This window comes from Eretmochelys imbricata, chromosome 19, assembly GCF_965152235.1.
Source record: "Eretmochelys imbricata isolate rEreImb1 chromosome 19, rEreImb1.hap1, whole genome shotgun sequence".
NCBI classification, from domain to species: Eukaryota; Metazoa; Chordata; order Testudines; family Cheloniidae; genus Eretmochelys; species Eretmochelys imbricata.
Window position 1 is genome coordinate 7489373 of NC_135590.1, and position 25116 is coordinate 7514488.

The 25116-nt window shown below is 45.7% G+C and overlaps 1 protein-coding gene across 4 annotated transcripts in view; it reads left to right on the forward strand.

Annotated features, from left to right (window-relative positions):
* MACF1 (microtubule actin crosslinking factor 1) overlaps window positions 1–25116 on the forward strand; it is a 234061-nt gene that overhangs the window by 108860 nt on the left and 100085 nt on the right. For 3 of the 4 annotated variants that reach the window (XM_077838115.1, XM_077838114.1, XM_077838112.1), the window contains exons 21-37: window positions 1053–1205; window positions 1731–1885; window positions 3292–3418; window positions 4208–4391; window positions 4802–4971; window positions 5695–5873; window positions 7414–7552; window positions 8105–8298; window positions 8855–9017; window positions 11057–11140; window positions 11371–11478; window positions 12132–12230; window positions 13830–13982; window positions 14232–14320; window positions 15139–15274; window positions 18890–24253; window positions 24743–24892. In XM_077838115.1, the coding sequence (XP_077694241.1) occupies window positions 1053–1205; window positions 1731–1885; window positions 3292–3418; window positions 4208–4391; window positions 4802–4971; window positions 5695–5873; window positions 7414–7552; window positions 8105–8298; window positions 8855–9017; window positions 11057–11140; window positions 11371–11478; window positions 12132–12230; window positions 13830–13982; window positions 14232–14320; window positions 15139–15274; window positions 18890–24253; window positions 24743–24892 (7647 nt within the window). Of the gene's footprint in view, window positions 1–1052; window positions 1206–1730; window positions 1886–3291; window positions 3419–4207; window positions 4392–4801; window positions 4972–5694; window positions 5874–7413; window positions 7553–8104; window positions 8299–8854; window positions 9018–11056; window positions 11141–11370; window positions 11479–11635; window positions 11745–12131; window positions 12231–13829; window positions 13983–14231; window positions 14321–15138; window positions 15275–18889; window positions 24254–24742; window positions 24893–25116 lie in introns of those variants that run through there. The other variant, XM_077838116.1, reaches the window with a different exon arrangement.

Below are 25116 nucleotides of genomic sequence, written 5' to 3' on the forward strand. Positions count from 1 at the left end.
CAGCTATCTCCCTGACATGTGCTATTATTCTTTGGTAACTAATGAGTTAAAGTTGTATTTCTTCCAATCATGCTCCCTGGGACAGGCACAGGTAGTTTATTTAAGCACTTATTCTTTTTTTTTTAACCATTAAATAACTCAGACCGTTCACCCTTCCTAGTGCACTAATTGACCCTTTAATGGGCTCAGAGTGGAAAGCATGAGTGTTAAAGTTCTCTGTTGGATGGTTTTTCTGACTTCATAAGTCAAAGTGGGCTGGACCATAATAAATTATTCAGGCTGTGATTTCTGTAATGTTACCCACACTTCTACACTGGAATGGCTGTAGATTGTTTTTGAGGATGCTCTGAAAATGGAGAACCACTGCGATCTCAGAGCATCAGACCAGCAGTGACTGACAGAAACCAATTATGCAATATCATTTACCCCAGCTGGCAAATTTCTATCAAAATATCTAATAACTCTGATTGCTTCACCACTAACCGTAGTGGAAAGTCTTTAGTGAAGATATGTTTCTGAGCCATTTCTCTGGGATGTTTTATCTTCTTAACTCTTTGCACCTACATCCTGAGTGTTGTTTTTAAACGTGCCTTCATTCCTTGCTTTATAAAAATGAGGAATTAAACAGGGTTCTGCAGCCTTCCCAAAGCAGCAAAAAAGAAATTCCTCCTCAATGAGGGTGTGTCCTGCTGGTCACGGTTTTATACACGCTGCAATTTAAATTTTGTAGAAGACTGTTATTTTCTTGTCTCTAGCAGCAAAAGAAATTAATGCTCTGCATGCAGCTTGGTGGGGTGGGGGTAAGCAAGTGAGTTGTCTGGAATGGCACAAAAATGAAAGGAAAGATTCCAGCCCTGATTTGGGGTGTGTTCCCCCACAGCTGGGGTGAGAGGGACTCTCTTGGCATATCCATTCAGCTCTTGAGAGCCCAGCCCAGCCCAGCCCTGGAGAACCCTCACCTTTCAGGGGGCAAGAGGGTTGTTGCAACAACTCTAAGGGATTTAGTGGTTCTCTTTTGCCACCTGCACTAGACACACTTTCATTCTTGCCAGGATGAAAAGGAGCAGCTTATTCAGTCGAAGAGCTCTGTTGCCAGCTTGGTTGGGCGGTCCAAAACCATCGTTCAGCTAAAGCCAAGAAATCCGGACCATGTCCTGAAGAGCACCATCTCGGTCAAGGCTGTTTGTGACTATCGCCAAATCGAGGTGAGCTGACGGCAAGGAGCCTGCGGGCTTTGGAGTGAAGGGAGGAGAAGAATCCAGGCTTGTGCAGAGGGTTGGGGGAATAGTGGGGAAGTAGGAAACAGAGAAACTTGGACCACTTCTATGGCACTTGACGGTAAGAAACAACAGCGAGGTAGGGAGGGGATGTATAAGGAGGCGGGCAGCGCAATTGCCTCTTTTGAAATAGCTTCTCCAATGGTCCTGGTTTTTCTCTGAGCAGTAGCAAACGTTCCATTCCCATAGGAGGGTGGAATTGATACCTTCTAGCTAAAGACTTTCCGGGGTAGCATCCTGGCATCACTGAATTTCTCCTCCCTTCCTCTCTAGACAGCTCTTTGAGGTGATTCACAATTTACTTCGCTTTTGCTCGATTTTAAAGTGAGTTGGCTGAAAACCTCCTTTCCTCAGGTAGCCCTACTGGAGTCTCCCAGAAAGGGATCTGGCCACAACAGAAGGCAATGATGGGTCAGGTGTTGGAATGCAATCTTATTTTTGTTGCCTACGTAGATCACCATCTGTAAGAACGATGAGTGTGTGCTGGAAGATAATTCCCAGAGGACCAAATGGAAGGTGATCAGCCCCACAGGCAATGAGGCCATGGTACCATCTGTGTGCTTCCTGATCCCCCCTCCTAACAAAGAGGCAATTGACATTGCTAACAGGTAACTAAGCTCTGCAATTCACTGCTTGCTGCTCGCTGTGGGTTGGAATTCCAAAGCTAGAATGACCAAGAGATGCCTCTAGCTGTTTGTTATGTTCTGGGTTATTTATACTGAGACCATCCAGATCTGTTTTGATTGGGGGAAAGTTTAACCCCCCCCATCTTTGCTGGGAGTTGGGGCTTCATGTTGTTAATATTAATTGCAACAGGTGGCTAGCTCATTAATGTGGTGGGGCTCAGTTGCAGGTGATGGGGAGGGTTCAGGGGATTGGTGGTGATTTGGAGTCTTCTGGTTACGAGCTGAAATCCAGGCTTGGTGAGCTGTACCCAGAAGTACTTAGTCTGATGGCTGTTGGGTTTGCTGTTTCAGTTCCCAGTGGACCAGTGTCACAAAACCTGTTCCTGTGATCGACTCCCTTGCGACAGTATCAGCAGGGAGACCAAGGGTGCCTCATCTAGACTGTCTAGCCTTTTGCACTAGTGCAAGTCCCTGGTGTTAGATGCGCCTGCACCAATATAAAGCATGACTTGTGCTGCTTATCTTGGCTTCAAACGATCAAACTCATGGTGCAGCCTTTCCTCACTAGGGGTTTGCACCAATGCTGTCCACACCAGTGCAAAAACCCCAGTGTGGACAAGGTCTAAGTGGGTCTGGAAACTGAGCTACTCTCTAGGTAGGGATGAGCCATGAGGGCAAGGTGGTTCCCTTGCCCTGCTTGTTGTGTGGCTAACGAGGAGGTGTTTTTTAGTGACTTCACAAACAATAAAATTAATGGGAATGGGAAAAAAGCTGAACACCCATGGCTGGCCTGCCTGGCAGAGGGGCCAGGGGCCTCCGGGGTGTGGCTGGCCTGCCTGGCAGAGGGGCCAGGGGCCTCCGGGGTGTGGCTGGCCTGCCTGGCAGAGGGGCCAGGGGCCTCCAGGGTGTGGCTGGCCTGCCTGGCAGAGGGGCCAGGGGCCCCCGGGGTGTGGCTGGCCTGCCTGGCAGAGGGGCCAGGGGCCCCCGGGGTGTGGCTGGCCTGCCTGGCAGAGGGGCCAGGGGCCCCCGGGGTGTGGCTGGCCTGCCTGGCAGAGGAGGCAGCTCTTCCAGTGCTCCTGCTGCTAACTCCACAAGAACACGCGATGAAATATTTCTGGGTGGTTGGAGATGGCAACACGCAGGAGGGGGGATTCCCCAGTGAGGATCTAATGCATGTGAATGAGAGAGATATAAGGTTTCCGTCTGATTCTGATCAGGGCATTCTGCAAGCCTTCCTATTCGTTCTACTCGGTTAGGCTCGACCTTGGGTTGTTATCTTAATGAGCTAAAAGTTAAAGGCTGAATTTGAATAAGCACAGGCCTGGCTCCATGCGTAACTGAGCATGCTGGGGGAGCTGGGTAGTGATGGAACTGCTGTCCTGTCGTAGGGTCGAACAGCTGTACCAGAAGGTGATGGCCCTCTGGCACCAGCTCCATGTGAACACGAAGAGCCTGATCTCCTGGAACTACCTGCGGAAGGACATTGCCCTGGTGCAAGGCTGGAATATGGAGAAGGTACCATACAAAGCATCCCAACAAATCCATGTGTCCATGTCACTGCAGTGTAGGCTGGTCTTCTCCAGCAATGTAGAAAGCTAACTTGCTTTGGCATTAAGTGTAGTCCCAGCCGCTTGGCTGGAGTTGGAAATGATGCCAAGGCTTCCTCGCCTGGGTAGGGAATACAAGGAAAATAGTAAGAGATGATTCAAGGGTGAAGGGTTAGGGCAACTGAGGGGTCAGCCTGAGGGGCATAGTGTAAGACAGTCTGAGCTCTGGGGCGTTCAGAGCAAAGAGAGAAAGGTGCAATGACTGTAGCATCAGCTGTTTGCTCCTGAGCTATAATCAGCTAGGGTGTCCTAGGATGGATGCTCCTTTTTACTTAGGAGTGAACAGAGGTGGAGGTGAGAGGAATGAGGAAGCAGAAGAAAGATCCAGGGAAAGCAAACTCCTCATAATATCTTTCCTTGAAATCATGGGAGAGCTCTGTTCAGGCAATAAAGATTATTGTAGTGCGGGGGAGCGAGATAAAAACCCAGGCAAGGCAGAGGCCGTGCTGCAGCATAGCGTGACAAGAAGAGCTGTCCTGTCCGAGAAGGGGGGACTCACTAGTATCTGGCTCCAGGGGTGGCCTGGCAGTGATTGTCACCCTTGAAAAGATGCATGCTAGGAAAGGAGCGTGTGAATTAATGTTTACTGCTGTGTGTGAGAAATGGGGGAAGCATCCGGGTAATTTTCAGTAACTGGGAGCTTGGTCAGGGCAGTTTGGAGCCTGGTTCCTTCTAGTTAGTCTTTGGTTTTCCACAGCTGAGATCTCTGGCCCAAGGAGAGTGCCAGCAAGCCATGAAGAGCCTCCAGGCACACTATGAGGACTTCTTGCACGACAGCCAGGACTCAGAGCTCTTTTCTGGGGCTGATCAGCTATGCTTGGAGGAAGAAGTTAAGTCCTGCAAGGAGCACTTCCAACATCTGCTGGAGTCCATGGAGAATGGTGAGCTGGAAGGGTTAATAGACTGACATGGAGCTGTGGGGGCTGATAGAGACAAGGGATTTACAGGTGCTCTTAATTTTTAGACTAGCTTGTGAGTGTTAGCTTTGCAAATGGCTGTTCTCTTCTCTGCTGTTCATTCGAATGTGCGGCTTTTGTTGGGGAGAAATAGCACTGGCAAATGGTGCCAATTAGATCTGGGTAGTGGGGTCCTTGCTTTGCTGCTAGTGGTTAAACATTAGGTCCTCACATCTCTTGACAGGCCTTTGGCAAAATTGGTTTCCATCTGAGTAGAGACCTCTGTGTTCGCTTCTCTCTGGGCAGAAGAATGCAGCCACTTGGGTCTACAGTTCCTAATAGAGACTAATCCTAGGTGGTTTGTTTTTTTTTTTGGTATGTTTGTCACTTAACAGAGGACAAAGATGAGACCATTGCCAGGGCATATCTCTCTGAGCTAAAGAACATCCGTCTGCGCCTGGAGGAGTGTGAACAGAGACTAGTGAGGCGAATCCAGGCTCCAAGCAGCACCAGAACAGACGGTGATGCTATCCAGGAAAACACCTTCCACATTGCAGAGCAGGAGGTCAGTACTTCCTGAAGGAAGGTAGTGTTTGAGGGAACCCACTGTTGGTCTTAAGAGAACTGCTTCACAGGTCATTGATACCCTGGCATAAATTTCATATAGGGAACTCCCCTCTCATCTTCGCCTGCTTCACATAGCAATCTTGTAGATGGAACGTTTTACTCTTAGGTCAGAAAGACAATGAAGGTATCTTTGTTCTCTTGCCTCGCCGCCCTTTTGCATTTTACACCTTCACCCACCCCATGATGTCTCCTCGCTTCAGATCCCCAAGGGGAAAATGTCTGTGGTCATATAACCTGGGCCTATCCCTCAGTCCACTGGGCGGCCACTTGAGGAGAAATATAAACCCCCGGAAGAAATCTGCAAAGATCTCTCTCCTTTTTATGTCCTTTTTCATAGGCTGGCTGGGCAAACATCCATTGCATAAAGTCTTCCTTCTTTAAAAAGTTATAAAAAGCAACAGTTTCCAAAGCACTGACTGCAGGTGGCCTTTGCACCCACTGAGACCAGAGCATCCTGATCTGATAATGGAAAGGAATGAAGAAAATGGTGAATTCTGCAGAATTTACAAGCCCATTTAGACTTGAAATGATTCTGCTAAATAGAATTTTAAGCTGGAAATGTCTGATACCAGGCGCTCCTGCATCTTATCCTGTTCACTTTTGCTTCCGTCTCCTGAGTGTCTGCACTTTATTCTGATGTTAATTCTCTGTTTCCACACAGCGTATGCAGGAGGATTTACGGCACTTGAAGTCCGACTTGCAGCACGTTTCTGAGAAATGTGACAGCTTCCTACACAAGTCTCCAATTGGGTCCAGTGCCCCACACTTGCGTTCTGAGCTCAATCTACTGGTAGAGAAGATGGATCACGTGTATGGACTTTCTTCCATCTACCTGGATAAGTGAGTCAGAACATGCCTATTTTCTGGAGTTGAGAGAATTCTATATGGGCAGAATTTGCATGGCTCCCTTCTCTGAAACTGGGTGAGGGTGGGAATTGCTCTCATGCTTCTGAATGGGGCTTAGGAATGTCTAGGAGATGCTGCAAATTCAAGAGCTGCAAGGGGTGCCAGGCAGTGGTGCTCCAGAATATTTAAGTGTTAGTGTTGAGGTGACTCAGTGCTCCAGACAGCTGGGTTTCAGATACAGCATTCAACTGGGAAATGGTTCAAGTTGAGCTATCAGTCTGGCAAAATTCACCATGATGAACAATCTGTGATCAGGTGTTATGTGGCTGGGGGTATAGTACGTGGGGGTGGAAGTTGGTGCAGGGCTGGAATACCCAGGGCCATTGTAGGTCAGGGTTGAGGTGCATTGTCAGAGCTGGGTGGGAAAAATGTACAGAACACCTCTTGCTATTACAGCTTGCTATGTTCAGTGCTATTACATCCAAACTTCTCATCAGCACAATCAAGAGCTGAAAAAAGCAGGCAGTTGACAAGGGTGACCCTGCCTAAGAAGTTGTTATTATTTAGCACCTAGTAGCCATAGGCATGGACCAGACCTCGTTGTGCTAGGCTCTATGGAAACAAAACAGAAATATGGTTCCAGCCCCAAAGAGCTTACAGGCTGGGTATAAGACAAGAGACAACTGACGGATACAGACAGACAGATGAGGGAGTGCAAGGAACCAATGAAACAATATTGGCCAGCAAAGAATAGGGAAGGATGGAGGAGTTCTCACTGACTCACTGCTGTAGGACCCTAACATGACACAGCCAAGCATGCATTTCTTGTTCTGAGATACACCGTGAAAACTGTAATAAGGCACCTCCCAAAACACCAACAAAAACAGGTTCTCTGGCAACTTATTAATTGAAGGCCAGACAATATGTACTGGGAACATTGAGGTTGCTTCGCACTGGGCTTTACTTTAAGGGTGATCCTTAGAGCTGGTATCTGTAGTTTGCTTGCCAATAGTATCCCTACTATGCTTGTACTTCCCAAGCACTAATCCTCATGATAGCCCATGAGGGAGGTAAGCAGTAAGTACACGTAGCATTTATATAGCACTTTTCCCTTTCAGAGTGTTGTACAAAAGTAACTAATTATTCCCACTTTGGGGATGGGAACGCTGAGATGAAGTGACTTGGAGTTGCTGTTAGAACTGGGGTTAAATGCTGGTATTCCAGTCTCTCGTCCTAGAACTCAGACCACTAGATTATGCTGCTTCTGTGTTCTGTTCTGTTTGATCCCTTCCGTTTTACTTGAAGGTGTTTTAGAATTTCAGGGGCATATACAGGGGCTTGTGTTCACTGGCTTCTCCCCTGAGAATCTAGATTCCATTATGGATCTCTCTTCCTGCTATTCAAATGTGAATGTTGGGTATGATCCAGAGCGAGCTGTTCTGTTCCTCTCCGCAGCTTATGATCCAAATGACTTTACAATACAGAATATCCTCAGTTCGAGAAGTCACGTTTCTTTCTTGTCTTTACACGATAGGTTAAAGACGGTGGATGTTATTGTTCGTAGTACCCAAGGAGCAGAGTCCCTGGTCAAAGGATATGAAGTTAAACTGAGCCAAGAGGAGGCAGTCCCTGCTGATCTAACAGCTATTCAGTCTCACAGAGCTACATTACAGGTTGGTAACATTATGCTTCCAATAGCATCCAGTAGAAACTAGCATCACTCCAGTCTTGAGCTCTGGCACTCTCCCCTTTCCTTACTGAATTTGCATTGTGGTCCACCCCACCTGCTCGTTGGTGAGTGATTGGAGGCTTTAATTGAGTCGACAAAATCCTTACTGCTTTGTGAACTGTAGGTAGAACAGCTGCCTTGGCTTTTTTGCACGGCTGGTGCTAACTGCACTTGGCAGCCGCAGCGTGCGTAACTCTGCGATGCCAAATGCACCGTTATGACTTGCTCTGGGCTGGGCTACAGATCCCTACATTTTGCACCTCCTGGTCCTAGATCCAGCCAGATGGTGGAGATGATGGAGCTGATCGTTGTTCCTAAACTCCACAGGGCAACGCAAGGCAGAGCTAGATATTTCTTTCTCCTGTCTTAACTGTTCTGTACATTTAGCTGCTTACGTTTGATTGGAGAATTCCATGTTGTACATTCGCAACAGCAAATGCAGCTAAACTTTCTGGTCGTGGTAATATGGATTTAGCTGTCTTGTTGTTTGTTAAAGCAATGGCTCGGTGATGCGAAGAACAAGAGCGCTGTGTTCTCGACGTTGGAAGAGGATGTGGCAAAGGCTAAAATCACGGGAGAGCAGCTGTATCGTCTGAAGCAAGAGCGCAGCATGGACCTAGAGCGGTACCAGGAGAAGGGAGCCCAGCTGTGGGATCGCTGGCAGAGAGTTTGCTCTCAGATTGAAACCCGGTGAGTCACTCCCTTCTTGTGCTTGCTGCTTTGCTGGCTGTGCCTCTGATGGAAGCTTGTGCCAGACTTGGAAATAGCAGTTGCCTTTTTCCAGTTGTAACTTCTGCTCGCAGCCAGGGTGGCAAATGCCACCATTAAATATAGGAACTATTCCCATCTGAGGGAATGGCAGGACTTCGTTCTCTTTCTCTCTTCTGCTTCTGCAACTCCATCTTTTGAGTTCTTGACTCTCTTTCCCTGCTTTAACACCCCCAGCCTATCCTACAGCTCCCTTAGCAGCTGCTAACCTTTGCCAGGCTGATTCTGTGGAACCCCTTTCAGTTCTGATCTGGATCTTTACTGGTTGGAGACATTGTAACCCTTAACAAACCATAGCTTGGCTGGAAACACCCCTCATGCTCCCTGTCCTGCAGAGCTGTACCTGTGGCTTCTATAAATATCCCCGGGGAAGCATCGGCTTTAGCGGTTTCTCTGCATGTGGCTGGACCTGGAGCCATTGTTTTGATGCAATGATTTGAGTTTGGTGATGGTTTCCTTTTTGCATTGGTCCTTTCAGCTGTTCAGATCTGGAGAGTATCCAGGAGGTGCTGGGGGATTACAGGGAGTGTCACGGAGAGCTGATCCAGTGGATTGAGGAGACCACTGCCCAGCAGGAATTGATGAAACCTGGGCAAGCAGAGGACAGCAAAGTGCTCTCTGAGCAGCTGAGCCAGCAGACGGTGAGAGAGAAAATGGTGCTTTTCTAACTGGAATAGGGTTGCTGAAAGGAGTTGGACAAGTATTGTTTTTTTAAATAAATCTTTTGTCTTGTCAGCTTCAAATCTTTGTTCTCTTAAGGGCTGAATGACTCACGGGATATGCAATAATGTGTGTGCATTCATTTATAGCTTACCAGAGCAGCTGGCCCCCCAGAAGGGTAATAACTGAATGTTACCACTGTCAGCAGTTCATTCACCTGTGGTCTCCTGGTAGCGCCTAGTGGTTCCATCAGAGGCACCGAGGAACAAAGGGCTAGTGGTTAGGGTGCTAGCCTGGGGCATGGGAGACCTGGGTACAAGCCTCTGCTCCACCACAGATTGCCTGGGTGACCTTGGGCAAGTCACTCAGGGACAGATTTTTGAAGGTATTTAGGTGCGTAACTTCCATTGATTTCAGTGGAGTTAGGGGTTTAAATCTGGGCCTTAGCTTCTCTGTGCCTCAGTTCCGCATCCCCACAATGGGGATAGTAGCACTGCTCTGCCTCACAGGGGTGTGGTGAGAATAAATGCATTAAAGATGGTGAAGCGCTCATGCTACAGTACCTAAGGAAGAGAGAGATCTAGATAATACTCCCTTCTCATCTCCGTAAAATGGCCACAGAGGCTGAGCTACCTTCTCCACTCCTGGAAGTGCTGAGGCATGGTGGGACGTTGTGGGAGAAGCGTGCCCCTGTACCTGTTCTGTAAGTAAGTTGTGTGTCTTCACTGGTCTTAGTCCAGCTCCTTCCGTGAGCAGAAAATAAATACTCTGAATGGGCTTTAAAGAAAGGACAATGTTTTCCCCCTGTTGATTGGGTGTTTCTTGTTTGACAAACACTGATGTCTTCCTCTCTGTACTGAAAGAGCTGAAATTAAAATGGCTGTTTAACAAGAAATATAAGCCACTTCATCATAGCAAAGAATCTTTAAGCATCAGGAGGGCTTATGCAGATTATAGAGATTCATCACTGATGAAGTGTGCGAAGGGCACAAACTTGTGGGGGAGAGGTGAATAAAGAAGAGGACAGGTCATTGATTCAGAATGATCTGGATCACGTGGTGAAAGCAAACAATACGTGTTTTAAGACTGTTAAATGTAAATGTGTACATCTAGGAGCAAAGAGTGTGGGCCATACTCACAGAATAGGGGACTCTATCCTAGGAAGCAGTGACTCTGAAAAGGATTTGGGGATCATGGTGGACAATCAGCTGAACGTGAGCTCCCAATGTGATGCTGTGGCCAAAAGATAATGCGATCCTGGGATGCATACACAGGGGAATCTTGAGTAGGAGAAGAGCGTTTTTTTAACAACTGTATTTGGCACTGGTGCGACTGCTTCTGGAATACTATATCCAGTTTTGGTGCCCGCAATTCAGGAAGGATGTTGATAAATTGGAGAAGGTTCAGAAAAGAGCCAGAAGAATGATTAAAAGGAGTAAGAAGCATGCCTTAAAGTAATAGACTCAAAGAGCTCCATCTATTTAGCTTAACCAAGAGAAGGTTAAGAGGTGACTTGATGACAGTCTATAGCTATCTTCATGGGAAACAAATATTTAATGATGGGCTCTTTGATCTACCAGAGGAAGATCTCACATGATTCAATACATGGAAGTTGAAATTAGACAAATTCAAACTGGAAATAAGGTATAAATTTTTAGCAGTGAATATAATTAACTATTGAAACAATTGACCAAGGGTCAAGGTGGATTTTCCATCACTGACAAGTGTTAGATCAAGACTAGTTGTTTTACTAAAAGACATGCTTGGGGAATTGTTTTGGGGAAGTTCTATGGTCTGTTATACAGGAGGTCAGACTTAGAGGATCACAAACCTTGCATAGTGTCTCTTTAATGTATAGGCAGATGGAAGGGCAGGAATGTTCTGTTGCTGGAGGACTCTAGAGAACAAGTTCAATATGAAAGTGACGTGGTCAGGAGTCAAAGAGGAAATAAGCGGAAAATTTCATTTAAAAGGCAGGGGGGAAAAATCTTTTTTTCTTTTTTTTCTTTTTTTGTCAAAGGCTTTGGTTGTGGTAATCGACAGAAATCAAGCCAAGCTGGACCAGTGTCAGAAATTCTCACAGCAATACTCTGCTGCTGTCAAGGTAATGACATGTTTCTTAAATCCGAGGCGAACAGAGAGCTTGGTGTCAACTGCACAATCATTGCCTGCATATTCCGTTCTCCTAAGCCAGGAGAGAGGCAAAACTCCTCTATTGTTGGCTTTGGTGTTCTGGCTCTGTGTGTGGAGAGAATTGAAAATGCCAATCTTAGAATAAATAGGTAACAATTCAAAATCCTCCCCCCCCCACACCCCGCTTTCTTTTATTTCCAGGACTATGAGCTGCAGCTCATGACATACAGGGCGTTTGTGGAATCACAGCAGAAATCTCCCATGAAACGCAGACGCATGCTTTCCTCCTCGGATGCGATCACTCAAGAGGTAAGCAGCCTGCCTGCCTGCCTGGCCTTGCATGGGAGAGGAGTGGGGAGAGGTTCCTCTGCTCCTAGAAGACAGACGAGCGGCCTGTCTGTGAAAATAGCTCCTTTCTGCTGAACTCTTATATAAAAATTTCCACCCTCACTGTTTTTTTTATTAGCCAGAGAGGATGGCTTAGTGCTCTAAGCTTCAGGTATGAAATACCTAGACTCCTTGGAACCACAGGTTCAAATCCCAACAGGGTCGACTCAGCCCTTCATCCTTCCAAGGTAAATAAACAGAGTACCATGCAGTATACTGTGTGTGGATCTTTTGGATGAGACCTTTAAAAACCAAGGTCCTGTCTGCTCCGTGTGGATATTAAAGATCCCATGGTCTTTTTATAAGAGTAGAAGGTTTTCCCCAGTGTCCTCGACCAAAACTTCCCCTCCCCCCTCGCTGTTGTGCAGCATGCAGTGCGTCAGGTGGCTGCCACTCTCCGTCTCAGAGTTGCTGCATTTCAGTGGTACTGTAACGTATCTAGTCTGTGAAGTGCTTGGGGATCTTTCCAAATGAGAGGTTCTGTATCCATTTCTCACCCTGTAAAGTACTGTGGTTGTATAAGCCAGAGTTCCGACTGACGCATGGTGGTTTGTTTTTTTGTTTGTTATTTTTAGTTCATGGATTTACGGACTCGCTATACAGCGTTGGTAACGTTAACCACGCAGCACGTGAAGTACATCAGTGATGCTCTCCGGCGGCTGGAAGAAGAGGAAGTAAGGATATTTGATAGCCAGGGGATTACAGACCAGTCTGCTTCATTTCAGTACCCGGAAAGATAATGAAACAAATAATTAAGCAATCAATTTGCAAACATCTAGAAGACAATAAGGTGATAAGTAACAGTCAGCATGGATTTGTCAAGAACAAATCGTGGCAAATCAACGTGATAGCTTTCTTTGACATGGTAACAAGCCTTGTGGATGGGGAGGAAGCGGTAGATATGGTAGATCTTGACTTTAGTAAGTCTTTTGATACTGTCTCGCATGACCTTCTCATAAACAAAGTAGGAAAATACAACCTAGATGGAGCTACTATACAGTGGGTGCAGAACTGATTGGAAAACCGTTCCCAGAGAGTAATTATCAGTGATTCACAGTCAAGATGGAAGGACAAAACGAGTGGAGTCCCACAGGGATCAGTTCTGAGTCCGGTTCTGTTCAATATCTTCATCAATGATTTAGATCATGGCATAGAGAGTACAATGATAAAGTTTGCAGCCATTACCACGCTGGGTGGGGTTGCAGGTGCTTTGGAGGATCGGATCAACATTCAAAATGATCTGGACAAATTGGAGAAATGGTCTGAAGAAAATAGGATGAAATTCAATAAGGACAAATGCAAAGTGCTCCACGTAGGAAGGAACAATCAGTGGAGTACAAAATGGGAAATGACTGCCTAGGAAGGAGTACTGCGGAAAGGGATCTGCAGGTGATAGTGGATCATAAGCTAAAGATGAGTGAAAGTGTAATTCTGATGCAAAAAAAAAAAAGCAAACATTATTCTGGGATGTATGAGCAAGAGTGTTGTAAGCAAGACAGGAGAAATAATTCTTCCGCTCTACTCTGTGCTGATTAGGGCTCAGTTGGAGTATGGTGTCCAGTTCTGGGTGCCACATTTCAGGAAGGATGTGGACAAATTGGAGAAAGTCCAGAGTAGAGCAACAAAAATGATTAAAGGTCTAGAAAACGTGACCTATGAGGGAAGATTGAAAAAATGGGGTTTGTTGAGTATGGAGGAGAGAAGACCGAGGGGGGACATGAGAGCAGTTTTCAAGTACATAAAATGTTGTTACATGGAGGAGGGAGAAAAATTGTTCTTCTTAACCTCTGAGGATCGGACAAGAAGCAATGGGCTTCAATTGCAGGAAGGGAGGTTTAGGTTGGACATTAGGAAAAACTGTCAGGGTGGTTAAGCACTGGAATAAATTGCCTAGGGAGGTTGTAGAATTGCCATCATTGGAGATTTTTAAGAGCAGGTTAGACAAACACCTGTCAGGTAGTATCTAGATAATACTCAGTCCTGCCGTGAGTGTGGGGGACCGGACTAGAGACCTCCTGAGGTTCCTTCCAGCCCTACGATTCTGTGATTCTAAAGTCATAATTAATACATTCAGAACTCCCAGGACCAGTGGTCATTTTCTGCCAGTGATTCTTTCTCTGCTTCAGACCCCCTTCCCGTTTCCTGGTTAGAGCATATTTCAGTTCCTTCCACCAAATGGCTATATGCCTGATTGGTGCTGGGCTCTGGCTGCAGTAATTCTGGGCCCCTCTGTACATTAATGCAGGATATTTTCCTGTCTCCCCCATGTGTAGAAAGCAGTAGAGGAAGAGAAGCAGGAGCATGTGGACAAGGTGAAAGAACTCCTGGGCTGGGTCTCTGGTTTGAAACAGAGCACGCAAGTCAGGACCGGTCCACTCAAGAGCAAAGAGCTGGGAGACATTGAGAAATCCATCTCGGAGCAGCAGGTAAATCAGGAGACCTGTGTCCCTCCCTCTCTCTGATATGTGCATGGTACCTGTACTTAGTCATTTTCATACTGCTGTTATACATACTAAAACTACATTATCCTGCTATTTCCAACTGAGCTTTCCAAAACCACTGAAGGAAAGCAACCTTAATGCTTCCTGTGTAACACTGAGCATGTGCTGTAACCTCAGGGGAATTGCTTCCCTTCTTTCCAACCTGGAATTTAGCTTTCCTCTTGTTCTCAACAGGCTCTAAATGAGGAGCTGGCTGCAAGGAAAGAGCAGGTCTCAGAGGCCATCAAAACTGCACAGATCTTCCTTGCAAAACATAGCCACAAGTGAGTACAATACAAATAGTGGTGAATAAAGAAAGGAGAGTGGGGAAGGGTAGTACACCTCTTTGTCAGAAGAAAAGGTGATGGTAAATACAAAGGAAATTAACCTCAAGTTATTCTAATGGCCAGATTACTCGAACACACTGATGAGATTCCATGGGTGGGCAGGTATTCTTCGAATCCAGGTGACGGTTGTGAATGGTGACCAGGTGTATGTGAAAATGGCAAGCTTTATCAAAAAATTCGCCCCAATAGAGATTCCCAATTTTGTTCCCGGCCATTTTACAACCCAGAAACTTTGCTTTTGGCTAAAATGACCCATTTTGCCCTGAAGCATAAAAATTCAAATCTTGTGTGTTTAAATATACAAATGCATCTCAGTGGGAACAGAATTGAGGAGCTTTGATAATTTAGGGGATTTTAGCTTGAAAATTGGACCATGTGAATGAAAATAGGCCCATTTTTTGTATAGGAAAGCGACATACTGTCACTCCCCCCCCCCCCCCCCAAATGGAACCATTGTTGTGCATTTGAAATGGAATGCAAAACCATTGAATTCTCTTGCGAGGGTTTCACCCCATCCTGGTAATTCACAATCTCAGCTATTTTGCTTAGTTTCATTCCTGATTCGGTCCCTGTGCTCAGCCGAGTGTGACTGGCATGGCAATGCACTTAACCCTTCAGCTGAGGCATGAGCAGTGTGAGAAGGGGATTCCATTATGTGCTTGCCATTTTTTATTCGGAGGAGAAAATCTGAAATACATGGAGCTGCATGTCACTTTCTTGGACTCCATGAAGAGATTTCCTGTCCCATCTTGCAGGCTTTCTGACCAGGAGAACGAACAAATTTCCACCCAACTCAGTGCCCTAAAGGACACTTACCATCAGCTCTGCAGCGACTCTGCGGAACAGTTCCAACAGCTTCAGAGCCATCTGGCCCAGGAGACGGAGCACAAGGTACCTTTTCCCATCCAGTCTATCGCATAGATCTGAGTTACCTTTCCTCAGGGCATGAAAGAGGCTTTGCTTGGTTGCGTGTCTCATGACCACCGGCCATTCACAGCCTGTTTGCTTTGTCCTTAATCTCACGTGATCAGCCACTCTTCCATTTTGTCCCATACATTGCACTCGGGGGTCCGGGCTGAGTTGGTCATTGGAGGCTGAGTAGAAGAGGTTTTCGTATTCTGTTCCAGGTTGTTAGGGGATGGGTCTCCTCTGCAGTGTTGTTAATCAGGGCTGATCCCCAGGCTACAGAGTTGACTTAATCTTGTAATGGGAAGGAAGGGAGGTGGACATCTGATCTATTAAGGAGACAGAGTGGCCATGGGGGTGTCCTTTCAGTTCTTTTAAAATAGAGAGCGTACAGTCATGTAGGACCTGGGTGAGACCTGCAAGTGGTGCTTAATTTGCAGTGAGAGGTGCCAGGGCTCAAGCAATTAGGTGCTGGGGCTCCAGCATTTTTTTTACATTCATAGCTGATGCAGCAAGCTCAGAGGTGCCGGGTCTCAGCCCTGGCACAAATTAAGCACTTCCTGCAAGGACATTTTGATTACGTCTCTTGCCAGAAGATCGGCTGCATAGAGACTGGTGTATGGGCAACCTTTTTCACACCTCCAGGCATAAATTGTGGAATTCACTACTAAGAAGTAGACTTGCCTTGAATAGTAGGAAATTGAGTTCCTCTCTGTGTGGAATGCAGCCCTGCATCATCCCCTTGATAGACCCTCAGCTAATCTGAGAAACCTTCACTGACTGAGTAGCTGGACCCCTGTCCATCTCCCATTTGCATCCGATAATGTTCCTGTCAATCTCCGTTTCATGTTACACTCATGCGCTAGGTGGGAAGGGTTTGAAGTTCCTTCCTATCACCTCTGTTATTGGTGTTAGCTGTCTTCAGTCATTCATGGATATACCTGTATGTGTATGTAAATGTATATATATGTGTCCAATGGATATCTCTGTGTGTTTGCTTGCTAGCTCCCTGTATTTTGAAGCACTGGCCAAGTTGGACGTGATTTTGTGATAGCCAAAACTGAAATGGGAGATAGTGAAGTCCCAGTCCAGCAGATCAAGTGAAAAGGATGGCAAGGCCATTGAGTTTATTTATGGGAAATCTAAACTCCCACACTTTCAGTGCTGTATGCATAAAAATGAAGCACACATATTTCTATCTAAAGAGACGTATTTCTATCCTGGTTCAGACGTCTCGGTCCAGTGATGATTTTTTTTTTTTTTTTACTTTGCTAGCAGCAGAAAAGTCATGCTGCCATTTCAGCAATGACTCCGAGCTCAGAGGTAGCACTCTCCCCAGTTAAATTGTCATGTCATTAATCCCACCTACCTCACTGCTGCCAGAAAAGAAGCTAAAAATGGCCCTGCAGGTCCAAAGCGAGTGGGATGCGGATTCTTTCCTTTCCTCGCTCCTCCCGCAGAAAGAAAAATGCTTTCATACAAAAGTCTTCCCTACAGTTTGCTGTGTTTTATTTATACAGCATGAAAACATTTGGGGGGTGTCAGTTTCCTTTTACATTTCTGTTTTGCTGAAAGGGATGTACTTTGCTTCCTAATTATGACAGGCCCCCAGATTTGTGGCCTCCCGACTAACCAAGATTAGCACGGAGAGCAGTCATTGGCACTCTCTGTGAAGCCCAAAAGTGGGATGGGATTAGAACTATTTATAAGAGGCACTTTAGGGCTTCTCTTATGGATACTTGGCCCGTATGAGGGAGTATCTTTAGGGCTATCATTGCTTCATGGTATGGTTGCTTCATTGTAGAAGGGAGCCCATGGAGAAGTTTTAACATTTGCTCGCTGGAAAGAGCCGAGATTCAGCGAAAGGGTATCAAATTAAAAAGAGGAAACCAAAGCAAAACTGCAGCCCGCGCTACATTGAGCATGATGTGTCCCTGTACAGTTTGTGTTTCATGTCAAGTATTGTTACGATTAACTGACATCCTTGCTTACAAGTTTAACTAACCCTCTGGAACCTTAAACACACACCCCACACAAAGCAGAACGAGGACGACCTGCGTGGGGGGTTCTTTTTTGCAAAACAAAACGGTCGCATGCTGGACGCTAACACCAAGCTTTACACTGTGTGTGTGATACGGCTGAGCTGCTCCATAAGGCTCTGTCTTTAACTGCTCAAGGCACACCCTGCAACTCTGGTAAGTAAAAGCCTTTTATGTCCTCTCTCTCTTCCTCTGTCTTTCTGTGGCTTGTTGAGGATGGAATGTGCATGCTGGGTTCTGACAGTGCTCTTAGAGAGTTTAAGAGCCTTCTAATAGTTCCCCCCCATCCACCCTGTAAAAAAGAGCGTGAGGGTAAATCCAGACCAACTCGCTGGAAGTGGTGTGTTTGTGGGTACCATATCCAAGCTGCCACGTCCTATTGAACATTCTCATGGGACTGTAAGGGGACACGTCTGCATACAGAAATTTGAGCGTCTTAAAGATATGAACTGAACTGATTGCATTATTCACAAAATCCAGATTCCCGTATTTCCCCTCTGCATGGGATTCCCTCTGGGGTATCTCCCAGTGTCCCAGGCTCTCATACCTGAGCAACGGGAGTGTAGAAAGCAGGAGCTCTGGTGTACATACTATAGGGGATGCTCATTCCCATTTCGTCATCTTTGAGAATCCTGCTCCCTCCTGAGCATTCCCCTGCTTGTGCTCATAACACCAAGAAAAAAGACCTTCCAGAAATACTTGAGGCGGGTGCTATTTTTGGAGCCTCAGTCCTGATCATGGTGCTTTCCACCCTGGCACCTAGTGTAGTCTGGAGCTATGTTTTCCCCGAGGCCTGGCCTGAGCTACTGGAGAGTTGGTCATTTCTGAAATACTCCAGGGAGGGAAGTTGTGATGGCAGTGCCAGAGAATGCTGCACTAGAGCCTGCTTGCACGGGCAGAGGGGACTCCCCTGCCCTTTGGTGCATGGCTGGTCTGCTGTCGCTGGTGAGCTGGTATCTGCCACGGGGTTCCCTCTTTCCTGTTGGTGGCTGGCACTGCAGATCTGCATGGCAGGCACTATGGGAGCAACTACACCAGTGGGAGATTTCTGAACCACTGAAGGTGCTTTTCCTTTTGTCCTGTTGCCTCATAGGGAGCACAAAACTGGGTTCATATTGTCCGTCCCCTTTTGCATTGAAGTGTTGAAAGGCTAAAATGCATGTCTGTCTAAATGTCTGTCTCTCTCTATCTGTTGGTCGTTCCGTGGGACGTTAGAAAGCTGGGCTTTTGCCGCTTGCCACTTTGCTGTGTTGTTGTAATGATGGGTGTCGAAATGTCTCAGTGCTGCCGCACAGGAGCCTAGATGAGCTCTAAAACAACACGCAAGTTAGAAAATATAGAGTTGTTTACATGAGCGTCTCGCTCAGATGCACTCGGCGTTGCATGTCATACCCGTTGGGATCTGCTCTCTAGTCTTTTTAGGCTTTTTGTTTTGTTTTTCCTTGTCCTGGAATCTGAGACATCCCTGGACTTGATGCACTGTAGTTACTCGAAATGATGGTTTGCTTTTAGCAGCCTCTGTGGTTCTGATTTGATTTTTATTTTCTCTCTCCATTTTTAGGGATGTGACACAGTTGCGGGAGTGATAGACTTGGGCACAGTGGAAATATTCCCTATCTTTGGTGCCATGCAGAAAGGTCTCATAGACCAGGACACAGGCCTTGTACTGCTGGAGGCTCAGGTTATCACGTCTGGCCTAGTCGTTCCTGAGACCAACGAGAAGCTCTCTTTGGCAGAAGGCCTGGCAAGAGACATCATCGATCCCAGGACTCTCCAGCTGCTACAGGAGCTGCAGGATACCCTTCTTCTGATACGTCAAATTCGCTTGGAAGGAAAACGGTTTCTGCCCACAGTTTCTGCAGTAGAAGAGGGAAAGATCAGTGAGGATGTTGGACTGAAGATTTTAGAAGTTCACCTTGTTACAGGGGGTTTTCTAGACCCTTCAGGTCAAGGCCGGATCAGCTTGGAAAAGGCTGTTCAAGAAGGCCTCATAACTACTCAGCTTCACTCAAAACTGGCCTCTCGCCTGAGATCTTGCAGGAATTTGATTGACCCCAACACAGCCAAGAAAATCAGCTTGACTGAGCTAATGCAGCGATGTATCATTCACCAAGAGACTGGCCTGAGATTGCTGCCCATCAAGCAGCTGGCAGGTGGGATGGTGAGCCTGAAATCAGGTAGGAAAGTGAGCATCTTCCGTGCTGTCCAGGAGGGGCTAATAGATAGGCAGGTCACTGTGCGGCTGTTGGAAGCCCAGCTTTTTGCTGGGGGCATTGTAGACCCCAGAACGGGGCACAGACTGACTGTGGACGAGGCAGTGAGACATAATTTGATTGACCAGGATATGGCATGTGCACTCTTGATCCGACAACTTCAGACAGGTGGCATTATAGATACTGTCACGGGAGAGAGACTGACAATAGATGAAGCAGTAAAGAGAGATTTAGTAGCCTCAAGGATTGCGCTGGTGATCCTGGAATCCCTTTGGTCCTTTATGGGGCTGTTGTGGCCCGAGTCAGGCGAGATCCTCCCAGTTGCAGATGCCCTAGAGCAGGGCATCCTGTCCACTGAATTGGCTCATAAGATTCTTAGTAACAGGCAACTCATCAAGGCGCTCTTCATACCAGAAACCACAGAGGTCTTGACCTGGAAGAAAGCAGCAGAGCATGGCATCTTGGAGAGAGATGTTGCCAAGAAGCTAAAATCTACCGTCATACCTGACATGATGCCCAGTATGCAGCTGGCAGGCTCTGCAGCCAGAAGCAAACTGAGCGTGGGCTCTGCAGGAGGGAGTCATGAAGACCAAAGTCACCCTCTACTAAGGAGTGATGATGATAGGCTGATATTCCATTTGATGACCCACAGCTATATCAACATCCACAATGGCCACAAGCTGCTCCTAGTCGATGGGGAGTTAAATGATCTCACTAAAGCCGTTATACAAGCTCAAGAAAATGGATCAAGTACTCACCTGTTGGACGTTAACAAGGATGGTTACAAAGGTCTGGAAGTTCTTGAGGAGATAGGAGACTGGGAGAGTGCAACTACTGAAAGGGAGCCCTGTAATGATTTGGCTTTGAAGCAACTTGAGTTTCAATTTACCGCTTTGAAAGAAGAGAAGGAAGTGTCAGAAAATACGTCTCTAGATGATAAAAATCCAGTGATACAAATTGGAAGTTTTCCATCAAAGTATAAAGAAAAAACTCTGAATCTGAAGGAACAGGAAGAGATTTCTGCAAAGCAAACTTCTATTCAGAGTGAAATTGATGCTGAATCTGCAAGAGAACAAAGGCTGACTATAACCAGGAGTGGAAATCAAATAGAATTGTCTAGGCCAGAATCTGCTAATGACCCCATTAGAATCAGCTTTGAGATAAAGCCCAGAGAAGCAAAGGAAATGCTGGTGGAGATGGGGATAGATTCCAGTGGTGCTAAACTTTTAATAGATGAAGTCAAAGATAGAGCACCTGAAATGGTAAGAGATGGTGTGAGAAAAGAAACCTACATATCTGTGGATGAATCAGAGAATACTGAGAAACCACAAATCATGCAAGAGAAAACTCAGAGAAGGGTAGAATCTGAAATAGAGACACAAGCTATTACGGATAAGAATTTGTTGAATAAGGAAAAAGCTAAGAACAGATCAGTGAAAAGAGAGGAAATCGTGCCTCTTAAAACTGGAGATGAGAAGCAAATGGAAGAAAGAGAAACAGAAAAAACTGAAAGCGCAAGAGTATTGGAAGTAGAAGAAACGGATGTGGAAGATTTATCAGTTGATTTCAGTATTCGTGAAACTTCTGTGCTACCCAAACATTCCATGGAAGTGGGAGAAGACTGCACTTTAACAAATCTGGTGGCGCAACTCCAAGGTGGGGGTATATACCATGAGCAGATGGGCAAGAATCTTCTTCTGAATGAAGCCGTAGCTTGTGGTGTAGTGTCCAGCCACACAGCTGTTAAACTGATGGAGAAAATGAAAATGTTCAATGGCTTCTTCGACTCTCACACATGTGAATCGTTAACCACCGAAGAAGTCATTAGTGAAGGTCTGATGGATGAGAAACTTCTGCATGAGGTGCTCACATCTGATAAAGCTATAAGTGGTGTTCTCGACCCATGTAGTAATATTGTCTACTCTGTCAAGGGTGCGGCTGAGGTTGGCCTACTGGATGAGGAAACAGCATTGAGAATTTTAGAAGGACAAGTAGTTACTGGAGGAATTGTTGACTTGAAACGAGGCAAAAAAATATCAGTCACTTTGGCTTTAAATCTTGGCTTGATCGAGCCCTCCAGTCAAGAGGAACTTATAAAGTTAGAGAAAGCTTCTAAAGGAAAAGATGCTGAAGATGAAACTAGACAGAAACTCATTGGATTACAGGCTGAAACATGTGGAATTATGGATCCTAAAACTAAAGAACCGTTAACTATTGTCCAGTCGGTTGAAAAAGGGCTTCTCAATAAAGGGAAAGCCCTTCAACTCTTGACCAAACAGATAGCAGATGGAGGAATTATTCACCACATGTCTGGAATGAGACTTTCAGTAAATAATGCAATGAAACATGGATTGATTGATCAAGACTTGTGCAAAGAACTGGTAAAGTCTGAAAGTGTGTGTCTGCACCAGTATGTTCATCCAGAAAGAAAGGAGCTTGTATCCTTACCCAAGGCAGTGTCATTAGGGCTAATTAACTTGGACTGTCACGCTGAAATCCAAGAAGTACAGGCTTTGAGTGGAAGTGTTATTGACCCTGTTTCTGGACAGAGGCTGGCTTTGTCTAAAGCTGTAAAGGAAGGATTGTTATCTGAGCCAGTTATGGAAAAGGCAGTGTTGTCTTCCGATATGAAACATGGAATTGTAGATCCTGAGAGCTGTATGATCATTCCCTATTCGGAATTTATAAAGAAATGTAAAATTGACATTGAATCTGGACAAAGGTATCTGGAGCTTGTTCCTTTCCGAGCAATCAAGGACAAGGTGACAGGGAACGCTCTGACGTGTGCTCAGGCTGTGAAGCTGGGGGAAATAGACCTGTTGCCCACCTTGAGAGTACTGCAGGCTCAAGCAGACACTGGTGGCATTGTGGATGGTGCTACGGGCAAAAGACTGTCTCTGATGTCTGCTTTGGAACGGGAAGTGGTGGATGAAGAAATGGTGAGAATCATTGCATCGAACCAGATGATGGCTGGAGGGATTGTTGACACTAATATAGGGGAGAGCTTAAAGGAAGCTGTTGAAAGAGGACTAATCAGCCAAAAATTAACTGTGGCTGTTCAGGAAGGCATTTGGATACTCAATGACAAATCTGATCCTGAAGAGTGGAGAGAATATAAATGCCACTCCCAGCAGCTACTGCAAAATGGAACACCCAAAGAGGAAAGTGTGGCCATGGATAGTCCTGCTACGGAGATGACTGATGATGATGAACACAAAGCTAGATGCGAAGCAATGGGCTACAGTGCAGCTGGAGATGCTGATTCTGATCGATCACATAAGACAATGAGTATAATGAAAAAAGAGGTGCTGAAATCACTTCCTCCTGAAACTTCAGAGGAAGGTGTAGTGGGTCAACTCTTAGGAGAGGCTGAATTGTCCCCTGAACCTCCCTTAGTATTAGCCACAATGCCTGTATCTCCAGCATTTAAGACCCAGAAAAGAGAGATTAGGAAAAACAGATCAAAGGAACCCTGGAAAGAGAAATTGAGGGAGAGGGAAGAAGTAGCTGAGGAGATAGAAGAGAAAAGAGAGAGACTGGAGGCAGGGAGAAAGCAATCATTTGCTGGTGAAATGATGTCTCAAAGTGATGGGGACAAAGAAGGAATAGAGAGAGCCTTTTTCAGTAAAGATGGGGTTCTGGGAAAGACAGAAGCTGCAGCTATGGCTTCTGAAGTAGATCAAAGAAACTTAGATGAGAGAATGGAGGGGTCAAAAGCAGTAGAGGCAGTATCAAAAGAATCAGTTTCTGTGGATCAAGGAGAGGAAGAAATAGTCTACATAAACGCTAAGGAACCCTTCAAGCTTGCAATTGGCGATAAGCATATTGAAGACAAACCTGTAGATGAAATACCAGTGAAGCATGCTGAAACTACACCACAGAGACCAGAGGCAAAAATTCTTGAGATCGGAAGTCTTGGTGCTCCAGAAATGTTGAGTGAGGCTGATCTAAAACCCATGGGAAAGAAGAAAACTGAGATAAAGAATCCAAAGCAGATCAGTATCCCAGGAGAAACCACTAAACTAGGGAAATCTTCCAAGGAAAAACAGTCCCTTCCTATCCCAGATTCCAAAGAAACGTTGATGAGGAAGATCAAGGAGGAATTGATCTCAAGTATTCAGGAATCAGCGTGTGAAACCACCACCAAGAAAACAGCTGGTGGGTTGCTGAGCAGCATTGCTGAACAAAAGCAAACAGAGATTAGCAAGAAACAGGTTCCTGAAAGAGAAAAGGAAGCGACCGCTTTGGGCCTGAAAGAGAATATCAAAGGTGATCAGAAATTCACCATTGCCCCAAAGAGAGATGCACTCCAAGAGACAATCGGAGAGATCAGAAATGGCAAGGACACTTCTGTAACAGATAAATCAGAGGAAAAGATACCCCAAACAATGACCAAAGAGGAAACCAGAGATCTGGTATCCACCACAGTGTGTATTGCAGAGAGAAAAATTCCAGAGTTAATTACCGGAGAGGAATCCACAGGTGATCTAGAATCTTCTGTAATCCCTGAACTAGAGAAACAGACTCTGAAAGAAACAACCACAGAGTTCACCATGGATGAAGCAAGGTCCTCTACAGCCTTCAAATCAGAAGGAAAGACACCCCAGGAAATAACCAGAGATGACAGCAACGGTGATCAAGAACCACGCTTAACTATGGCAGACAGGGAGAGATGGCAAGAACCTTCAAGAGAATCTACAAAACCAGCCAAGGTAAATGTTGTGTTGTTTTTTTTAAATTCCCGGGTATTTATGTATATTTGATATAAATGAGCATGATTTAGGACAAAGTTGACAGCAAGAAGGATAAAGGTAGTGAATGTAGAGCACCTATTGGGAGTTGCAGCCCCAGAAGATAGTAGCTGGAGTTGATTTGGCAAATGAAACTGTGATGTATTGGGGGAAACATTTGTACCTCAGTTATATTTTATGAGAACATTACTTATAAATGACAGATACATAAGCCCATTGTTTGGCAGTTGGATGATAACACTGCAGATTTGTTGCTATTTTTAAGGTTTGTTGGAAAAAGAGTACATTTTATTTCTCCGTAGTAAATCTTGTAGATAAGATTAGCAAGGGAGCAGTCCCTAATGTGGAAAATTGCTGAGAGAGAGAATGCTAAGAGTTCTTTAAAATAATCTCATTCTGATTTACTTTTCTCTCAAAATCTGAAGTATGTTTTGTCTTTTGACTCCGCAGACTGTGTTCAGCAAGCAGCTTTGTCTGGAACATGATGAGAAACTGGTGTCTTATCTGTCCATGCTCCGAGATATTGAGATGAAAATTAAACAGGTTCAACCGGCGGAGCTGAATTTAGAAGCGCTGCAAGACCTGCTGCATCAGGCTGAGGTCAGGGTGGGGCACTGTACTAAAATTAGTCCAGCTCCAGTGCTCTTCTCTCTGGGTTAGTTCTTTTAGGGCGGTTTATGCACGGGCTCACTGGGCTTTAGCAGCTGCTAACTGTCTCTTGTGAGCACGATGAGGAACTTTAGTCTGGGATCTAAAAGATATCTTTCTTTCTGGCTCAGGTCTTCGTCCATGTTTAGACAATAAATTCATTTAATTCACAGTTA